A 10,464-nucleotide genomic window follows, 5' to 3' on the forward strand; every position below is an offset into this window, starting at 1 on the left:
ACTCAATTAGAATTTGGTAGCATTGCCTTTAAAATGTTTAACTTGGGTAGCCTTCCACAAACGTTTCAGGTAGCCTTCCACAATAAGTTGGGTGAATTTTGGTCCAATCCTCCTGACAGAGCTAGTGTAACTGAGTCAGGTTTGTAGGCCTTCTAACTAACACACGCTTTTTCAGTTCTGCCCACATATTTACTATCGGATTGAGGTCAGGGCTTTGTCAAGCCAATACCTTGACTTTGTTGTCCTTAAGCCATTTTGCCACAACTTTGGAAGTATGCTTGGGGTCATTGTCCATTTGGAAGACCCATTTGGGACCAAGCTTTAACTTCCTGACTGATGTCTTGAGATGTTGCTTCAATATATGCACATAATTTTCCTCCCTCATTATGCCATCTATTTTGTGAAGTGCACCAGTCCCTCCTGCAGCAAAGCACCCCCACAAGATGATGCTGCCAACACCGTGCTTCACGGTTGGGATGGTGTTCTTCGGGTTGCAAGGCTCCCCCTTTTTCCTCCAAACATAACGCTGGCCATTATGGCCAAAGAGTTCTGTTTTTGTTTCATCAGACCAGAGGACATTTATCCAAAAAGTACGATATTTTCCCCATGTGCAGTTTCAAACCGTAGTCTGGCTTTTTTATGGCAGTTTTGGAGCAGTGGCTTCTTCCTTTCTGAGCAGCCTTTCAGGTTGTGTTGATATAGGACTTGTTTACTGTGGATATAGATACTTTTGCACCTGTTTCCTCTAGCATTTTCACAAGGTCCTTTGCTGTTGTTCTGGGATTGATTTGCACTTTTAGTACCAATGCACATTCATCTCTAGGAGACAGAACGCATCTCCTTCATAAGCGGTATGATGGCTGCGTGGTCCCATGGTGTTTATACTTGCGTACTATTGTTTGTACAGATGAACGTGGTACCTTCAGGCATTTGGAAATTGCTCCCAAGGATGGAGGTCTACAATTTTTTTCTGAGGTCTTGACTGATTTCTTTCGATTTTCCCATGATGTCAAGCAAAGAGGCACTGAGTTTAAAGGTAAGCCTTGAAATACATCCAGAGGTACACCTCCAATTGACTCAGATGATGGCATTTCGCCTATCAGAAGCTTCTAAAGCCATGACATCATTTTCTGGAATTTTCCAAGCTGTTTCAAGGAACAGTCAACTTAGTGTATGTAAACTTCTGACCCACTGGAAATGTGATGCAGTGAATTATAAGTTAAATAATCTGTCTGTAAACAATTGTTGTAAAAATTACATGTGTCAAGCACAAAGTAGATGTCCTGACCGACTTGCCAAAACTATAGTTTGTTAACAAGAAATTTGGGGAGTGGTTGAAAAACACGTTTTAATGACACCAACATAACCGTATGTAAACTTCCGACTTCAACTGTATATATTTTAAAAAATATATGTTTTCAATTTTTCCTTTTATTTTTTCCAACGGGGCTATACATTTGGGTGAGGTTTTTTTCTCGCCTTAGGAGCCTTGTTTCACTGCCCAAAATAAAATCAAACCATCTAGTGTTCAGTGAAATAACAACACAATATCAAATACATGTAGCCTAGTCAAACAATTAACATCCAATCACATTAACCGTTACTCTCTTGCGGGAATTCCACTAACGGTCCGTATGTAGCCAAACGTAGCTGCTGCTCATGTTGGTATCTGTACTGATGGCGCAAAATACATTACAGTGAGACATAGTGGAGTGGTAATGCAGGTGCAAGTAGTTGCTCGCGACGCTACTTGGGTACACTGCAGCATCCACCGAGAGGCTCTTGCTGCCAAGGTAATGCTTGACAGCTTGAAAGACGTTTTGGACACTTCAGTGAAAATGGTTAACTTTGTAAAGCAAGGCCCCTGAACTAGGTATCGCTTTTACAACATACAGAAGTGCACTGGTTATCAAGAGGCAAAGAATTTACTAGTTTTTTTATTTATTTAGAGACGAGCTTAAAGTTTTCTTTACTGCCCATAATTTTCACTTGTCTGACCGCTTGCATGATGACAAGTTTCTCACACGACTGGCCTATCTGGGTGATGTTTTTTCTCGCCTGAATGATCTGAATCTAGGATTACAGCGACTCTCCGGAACTATATTCAATGTGCGGGGCTATGATTAAGAAGTTGGAGCTCTTCTCTGTCTGCCTTAACAAGGACAACACACAGGTCTTTCCATCATTGTATGATTTTTTGTGTGCAAATGAACTCAAGCTTAAGGACAATGTCAAATGTGATATAGCGAAGCACCTGAGTGAGTTGGGTGCACAATTATGCAGATACTTTCCTGAAACGGATGACACAAACAACTGGATTCGTTATCCCTTTCATGCCCTGTCTCCAGTTCACTTACCGATATCTGAACAAGAGAGCCTCATCAAAATTGCAACAAGCGGTTCTGTGAAAATTGAATTTAACCAGAAGCCACTGCCAGATTACTGGATTGGGCTGCGCTCAGAGTATCCTTCCTTGACAAATCGCGTTGTTAAAACACTGATGCCCTTTGCAACCACGTACCTATGTGGGAGTTGATTCTCGGCCCTCACTAGCATGAAAACTAAATACAGGCAAAGACTGTGTGTGGAAAATAATTTAAGACGGAGACACTTTCCAATACAACCAAACATTGCAGAGTTATGTGCATCCTTTCAAGCACACCCTTCACATTAACCTGTGGTGAGTTATTCACAATTAACAAAAAAGGTTTTATATGTAACATGGTTAAATAAAGAACAAAATTATGTATTATTATTTGTTCCCTGGTCCTATAAGAGTTCTTTGTCACTTTCCATGAGCCAGTTTGTGACAAACTCACACACATTTTTATGTTTAATAAATGTATTGTGTTGTGTGTGTGGCAGGCTTACAATGATGGCAAAAACAACATTTGAGAGTGCCCTGACCCTGGTGCTAGAGGGGGTACCCAGCTGGAGGTTGAATGTTTGAAGGTTTAGTAGACAATATTTTTACCGTGCTGTTTGTAAACAGAGTATAATGTGTATTTACATGCTTCATTCCCCTTATCCTGCTCTTCACTCTCTGGGGTGCTCAATCTAAATTGGGACTTGTCAAGAAGCACCGTGGAGCCACTTAAACTGCAGACATAGTCATCAGTTGATGAATCGTGGATGCTGTTGTTAGATCCAGAGCCAAACTCAAGCCGCCTTCTCTCCTCCCATTTATGTGTAGGGCCCTTTGGGGTTTTTTCCCGGTGAAGGGCCCTTGCTCTTTTTGCCCTTGGTCTCCTGAGGGTCCACACATTCTGTAGTTTCTTCATCAGTAGTCTGGAGACAGTTTCTTTTTAGGACACACATGAAATGTATTTCTTTTAAAATGCACATGACAACAATAAATATTACTGATGTCAATTCCTGAATAGCAACATCCACAATGATTAGACTAAATGGCAGTGTACAAGATGACCACTAACCCGTTCATATTTACCATACACCAATCTGTCCTGCAGCATAGGGTAATACTCTACCAGTCATTTGGTCATTGAATTTACTTCACACTTGGATGGATACTTGAAGTCCTCTACTGTGGCAGCATTATGGATATCATGTTGTTCATCGTGTTACAGAGTCGTCCATAGTGAAGATCTTTTGAGTGTGTGCAATCTTGTTCTGGTCCAACAAGCTGCTTTTCAAAGTAACATCTTCTGACTTTCTCTAAACTCGCTTTGTGTTTAGATGACATATTCTGGACTGGGTAACTTCATGATTTTGGGAGGGACCCCTTACTGAGCCTGGGTGTAAAACGGGACCTGGGTGTGGAGGTGCTGGGATTACTGGACCGGAGAGTGCTGGGGTCACTGGGTCTGGTACTGGGGGTACTGGGATTAATGGACCGGAGAGTGCTGGGGTCACTGGGTCTGGTACTGGGATTACTGGACCGGAGAGTGCTGGGGTCACTGCGTCTGGAGATGCTGGGATTACTGGACCGGAGAGTGCTGGGGTCACTGGGTCTGGTACTGTAGGTGCTGGGATTACTGGACCGGAGAGTGCTGGGGTCACTGGGTCTGGAGGTGCTGGGATTACTGGACCGGAGTGTCCTGGGGTCACTGGGGCTGGTACTGTAGGTGCTGGGATTACTGGTACTGGAGGTGCTGGTATTACTGGACCGGAGAATGCTGGGGTCACTGGGTCAGGTACTGGAGGTGCTGGGATTACTGGGTCTGGTACTGGAGGTGCTGGGATTAATGAACTGGAGAGTGCTGTGGTCACTGGGTCAGGTACTGTAGGTACTGGGATTAATGGACCGGAGAGTGCTGGGGTCACTGGGTCTGGTACTGTTGGTGCTGGGATTACTGGACCGGAGAGTGCTGGGGTCACTGGGTCTGGTACTGGAGGTGCTGGGATTACTGGACCGGAGAGTTTTGAGGTCACTGGGTCTGGTACTGGAGGTGCTGGGATTACTGGACGGAGAGTGCTGGGGGTCACTGGGTCTGGTACTGGAGGTGCTGGGATTACTGGACGGAGAGTGCTGGGGGTCACTGGGTCTGGTACTGGAGGTGCTGGGATTAATGGACGGAGAGTGCTGAGGTCATTGGTCTGGTACTGGAGGTGCTGGGATTACTGGACCGGAGAGTGCTGGGGTCACTGGGTCTGGTACTGGAGGTGCTGGGATTACTGGACCGGAGAGTGCTGGGGTCACAGGATGTTAACTAGAAAAGGAAGCAATAGAGATATTTGACACATTTTAAGATCCATCTGCCAGGACCGTGCCATAAAATAACAGTTTAGCATGGTGGAATCAGAGGAAGTTAAGATTGGGCAAAAGACATTTACGGGGCGAAAGGTACTGGCCTTAGCATCAAAGACATATCTTTTCATTACATACCTTTAGTGAAAAGTTTGGAACAGTCATTATCTCACTCGAAAATACTTAATAATGAATAAAAACCATGATTCAAGACCAACCTAAAGAATTCACCGATGGATTCTCATAGGACTGTAGATGGAGACCTTATGGGATCACATGTATTGTTTTACATGAAACCCACTGCTTTACTGATTATTATATATACAGACGAAATTGAGTTGTGTAATCCTTTAGGCTCCCATGCCTCAAAGAACAAGTTACTCATGATTTATTATACGTTGGGAAATATCAACCCCAAAGACAGATCCAAGCTGTCTGCCATCCGACTTCTTGTTATAGCAAAATCACGCCATCTCTCTCAGTGTGGGGAGGATTCAAGAGGACTTGGTTCTGCTGTACAGTGGTGTTCAAAATCAAAATGTCAATGCGGAGTGAGAGATATATGGTGCATTGGTGCCTCTTTGCAGAGACATTTTAGCCCAACATGAGCTGTGTGGATTTAAAGAGGGGTTGGGATTTTCCTTTAGCAAATGTAGACATTGTGAATGTACAGTGGCTTTCGAAAGTATTCTCTGCCTCACACAGGAAGCGGCGCAGGTCCTAATCCAGGCACTTGTCATCTCCCGTCTGGATTACTGCAACTCGCTGTTGGCTGGGCTCCCTGCCTGTGCCATTAAACCCCTACAACTCATCCAGAACGCCGCAGCCCGTCTGGTGTTCAACCTTCCCAAGTTCTCTCACGTCACCCCGCTCCTCCGCTCTCTCCACTGGCTTCCAGTTGAAGCTCGCATCCGCTACAAGACCATGGTGCTTGCCTACGGAGCTGTGAGGGGAACGGCACCTCAGTACCTTCAGGCTCTGATCAGGCCCTACACCCAAACAAGGGCACTGCGTTCATCCACCTCTGGCCTGCTCGCCTCCCTACCACTGAGGAAGTACAGTTCCCGCTCAGCCCAGTCAAAACTGTTCGCTGCTCTGGCACCCCAATGGTGGAACAAACTCCCTCACGACGCCAGGACAGCGGAGTCAATCACCACCTTCCGGAGACACCACCTCTTTAAGGAATACCTAGGATAGGATAAAGTAATCCTTCTGACCCCCCCCCCCCCCCCCCCCCCCCTTAAAAGATTTAGATGCACTATTGTAAAGTGGCTGTTCCACTGGATTTCATAAGGTGAATGCACCAATTTGTAAGTCGCTCTGGATAAGAGCGTCTGCTAAATGACTTAAATGTAAATGTAAAATGTAATTCTCCCCCTTGGCATTTTTCCTATTTTGTTGCCTTACAACCTGGAATTAAAATAGATTTTTGGGGGGTTTGTACCATTTGATTTACACAACATGCCTACCACTTTGAAGATGCAAAATATTTTTATTGTGAAACAAACAGGAAATAAGACAACAACAAAAAAGAAAACTTAAGCGTGCATAACTATTCACCCCACCAAAGTCAATACTTTGTAGTGCCACCTTTTGCAGCAACTACAGCTGCAAGTCTCTTGGGGTACGTCTCCATAAGCTTGGCATATCTAGCCACTGGGATTTTTGCCCATTCTTCAAGGCAAAACTGCTCCAGCTCCTTTAATTGAGGTCTGGGATTTGACTAGGCCATTACAAGACATTTAAAAAAGTTTCCCCTTAAACCACTCAAGTGTTGCTTTAGCTGTATGCTCATTGTCCTGCTGGAAGGTGAACCGCCGTCCCAGTCTCAAATCTCTGGAAGACTGAAACAGGTTCCCTCAAGCATTTCCCTGTATTTAGCGCCATCCATCATTCCTTCAATTCTGACCAGTTTCCCAGTCCCTGCAGATGAAAAACATCCCCACAGCATGATGCTACTACCACCATGCTTAACTGTGAGGATGGTGCTCTCGGGATGATGAGAGGTGTTGGGTTTGCGCAAGACATAGCGTTTTCCTTGATGGCCGAAAAGCTGAATTTTAGTCTCATCTGACCAGAGTTCCTTCTTCCATATGTCTGGGGAGTCTCCCACATGCCTTTTGGCAAACACCAAACATGTTTGCTTGTTTTTTTCTTTAAACTCTCTTGGGTACGTGAGACATAGCGTCCCACCTCTTCAACAGCCAGTGAAACTGCTGGGCGCCAAATTCAAATACAGAAATACTCATTATAAAAATTCAGAAAACAAAACATATTTTACATAGGTTTAAAGATTAACTTCTTGTGAATCCAACCACGGTGTCAGATTTAAAAAATGCTTTACGGCGAAAGCATACTTTACGATTATTTGAGAACATAGCCCACTAGACAAATCATTACAAACAGTAACCAGCCAAGTAGAACAGTTACACAAGTCAGAAATATAGATAACATTAATCCCTTACCTTTGATGATCTTCATATGGTTGCACTCAGCAGACATTCATTTACTCAATAAATGTTCCTTTTGTTCGATAAAGTCTCTTTATATCCAAAAACCTCTGTTTTGTTCCCGCGTTTTCTTCAGTAATCCACAGGCTCAAACGCAGTGAAAACATGAAGACAAAAAAATCTAAATTGTATCCGTAAAGTTTATAGAAACATGTCAAACGATGTTTATATTCAATCCTCAGGTTGTTTTAGCCTAAATACTCGATAATATTTCAACAGGACAATAACGTCGTCAATTTAAAAAGGTAAATAAGAAACGCACTCTCTCGGTCTCGCACATGAAAAAGCTCTGTGACACTTTAGGGTCCACTCATTCAGACTGCTCTTACTTCCTCATTTTTCAGAATACAAGCCTGTAACAATTTCTAAAGACTGTTGACATCTAGTGGAAGGCATAGAAACTGCAATTTGAGTCCTAAGTCAATGGATACTGTAATGGCATTGAATAGAAAACTAAAAAATAAAATAAAAACTACTTCCTGAATGGATTTCTCAGGTTTTCGCCTGCCAAATCAGTTCTGTTATACTCACAGACACTATTTTAACAGTTTTGGAAACTTTAGAGTGTTTTCCATCCAAATCTACCAGTTATATGCATATGGTTCTCAATGCATATGGTCCTAAACAATGGTCCTCGCTGCTGATTTTCAGAAACATCTGTAAGTCTTTGATCAAACATAATCAAATGTTTGAATGTTGTCAGAATGCTAATAGGTCACACCACCCCATTTATTTTCCAATGAGTGGGAGTTGGGACCAGTGTCAGATGTGAAGAATATGCAATATGTGCAAGCAAAAGTGAGTGATTGGATTTCTATAGAGGGAGTAGATCATGCAGTATCTGTCAAATGGCTTGTTGTAAATGGTAACAAGTATGTCTTTTGGAAGTCCTTAATTGTTACCAATATAATTGGTGGTGATATGAGTGAATTTGGACAGATAAGATACATATTTGTCATAAACTCAACACTGATTTGCTTTGAGTTTCAGAAATATAATACGGTGTGCTTTGATAGAGACGTTATCTCCTATAAAGTTGAGGTCCCTAACCTTGCTCAGGCCACTAAACTGTTGATTTCACCCCGTACCACACCTTCTTCCGCAAGAGAAACGGCACATGTTCCTGTGAAGTACTACCTTGGTGATATGACTGGGCTTCACAAAGCATCTAATGTCTCCTAGGTATATGTATGTGTACTGATGCAAACAAAGGGAATTAAATGAGAATGAACTGCAAAATGTTTGCTGTTTGTTGTTTTTTGTCTCCTCTCAAAAATTATTGAAGTTAAACCATGTAAATTTGGTTCTTAAAAGAAGATAAATAATCCTGATTTAATACCATCAACATTGATGGCATTACATGATAACTTATTGATTGACTAGTTGTGCTATTTTTACATCATACCTAGAATTAGATCTAATATCTAAGTTAGATAACTCATGATCAATTTTCTTAAAACAAGCTGAATGATCTTACACATTACAGTGCATGGAAAGAGGATGTATCCTACTGTGAAATTGTATGTATTTATTGCCTTGATGGAAGATGTTTTCACTTGCTATGATTACATGGTTTACAGTGTACTGTATACGCTCCCAGCCCACTCAGACCGTCTTTTCAAACTTCCTGGTAGTCAGCCATGAGAGAAATATATTTTTCCTCACATTTTGAGGACTTATATCCAAAATAAATATTATGGGTGATATTTGTGACTTGTTTCGGGAAACTAGACGTACGTCGCACGTCACTACTTCACATTTTTTATCAAGATACGTTTTTTTGGGCAGAAATGCCTTCTGGAACATGTGAACTTTCATGTGCCTTAATAACAAACTTGTTTCTCATCTGTAAATACGAATAAAATTGTTAAATTACGTGCCTAGTTGGTTTAGCCACGGAAAAATACAGAAACCTTCCCGCTAGCCATGATTGGCTGATATAATGGATCGGCTGGACATGCCAAGAGATGAGTTCAGATTTGTCTACCATGTAGCCGGCTTCTGTCTATAACATGAGCTGGTCAGTATAACTGTGTTCGAATACTCATACTAACCTTACTACATAAATTGAGCATTTATTATGCTTATTGGTCATAGTATGGGTGTATTTAGTATGCCAAAAGTTCCCGGATGTCATACTACATTCACCAAAATACAAAGTATACAACAGTGGACACTAGTTCTGTACTTTTAGGGCCCATAATGCAATTCTTCATAAAATGGGTGTGGCTTAACCTCTAATTCCTCCCAAACCCGGATCCGGGAGCACCCCCATCAGTAAAAAAGCTGACTAGCATAGCCTAGCATAGCGTGACAAGTAAATACTAGCATCTAAATATCATTAAATCACAAGTCCAAGACACCAGATGAAAGATACACATCTTGTGAATCCAGCCATCATTTCTGATTTTTAAAATGTTTTACAGGGAAGACACAATATGTAAATCTATTAGCTAACCACGTTAGCGAAAGACACCACTTTTTTTACTCCACCATTTTTTTACTCCATCAGTAGCTATCACAAATTCAACCAAATAAAGATATAAATAGCCACTAACCAAGAAACAACTTCATCAGATGACAGTCTGATAACATATTTATTGTATAGCATATGTTTTGTTAGAAAAATGTGCATATTTCAGGTATAAATCATAGTTTACCATTGCAGCCACCATCACAACTCTCACCAAAGCGACTAGAATAACTACAGAGAGCAACGTGAATTACCTAAATACTCATCATAAAACATTTCTGAAAAATACACAGCGTGCAGCAAATGAAAGACAAACATCTTGTGAATCCAGCCAATATTTCATATTTTTTAAGTGTTTTACAGCGAAAACACAATATAGCATTATATTAGCTTACCACAATAGCAAACCACACAACAGCATTGATTCAAGCCAAAAATAGCGATAACGTATAACCCAGCAAAATATATAAATTTTTTCACTGACCTGCTCAGAATTCTTCAGATGACAGTCCTATAACATCATATTACACAATGCATATAGAGTTTGTTCGAAAATGTGCATATTTAGCGGCACAAATCGTGGTTATACAATGAGAAAAGTAGCCAAGCTGCAAAGACAATGTCAGGAGAAATCTTGGGAAAGGCACCTATTCTAATCGATAAGTAATCATAAACTTGACTAAAAAATACAGGTTGGACAGCAAATGAAAGATAAATTAGTTCTTAATGCAATCGCTGTGTTATATTTTTAAAATTAACGTTACTGCTACATA

The 10,464-nt window shown here is 41.5% G+C and overlaps 1 protein-coding gene across 1 annotated transcript; it reads right to left on the reverse strand.

Annotated features, from left to right (window-relative positions):
- Positions 1-3,721: 3,721 nt before the first annotated feature.
- Positions 3,722-4,873, reverse strand: LOC120045328 (putative protein TPRXL). Its single transcript, XM_038990211.1, has 4 exons — positions 4,847-4,873; positions 4,588-4,670; positions 4,266-4,520; positions 3,722-4,121 (listed from the first exon to the last, which is right to left on the reverse strand). The coding sequence occupies exons 1-4, from the start codon at positions 4,871-4,873 to the stop codon at positions 3,722-3,724; spliced, it is 765 nt and encodes a 254-aa protein (XP_038846139.1).
- Between the last annotated feature and the right edge of the window lie 5,591 nt (positions 4,874-10,464).

This window comes from Salvelinus namaycush, chromosome 4, assembly GCF_016432855.1.
Source record: "Salvelinus namaycush isolate Seneca chromosome 4, SaNama_1.0, whole genome shotgun sequence".
In the NCBI taxonomy this organism is placed as follows: Eukaryota; Metazoa; Chordata; class Actinopteri; order Salmoniformes; family Salmonidae; genus Salvelinus; species Salvelinus namaycush.

Excerpts from the sequence above, each read along its gene's own strand:
- LOC120045328 (XM_038990211.1), bottom strand. The coding sequence starts at position 4,873 with ATGACTGTTCCAAACTTTTCACTAAAG. Across the intron at positions 4,671-4,846 it reads TTCCAAACTTTTCACTAAAG|TTAACATCCTGTGACCCCAG; the intron begins GTATGTAATGAA and ends TTCCTTTTCTAG. Across the intron at positions 4,521-4,587 it reads AGTGACCCCAGCACTCTCCG|CACCTCCAGTACCAGACCCA; the intron begins GTCCAGTAATCC and ends CATTAATCCCAG.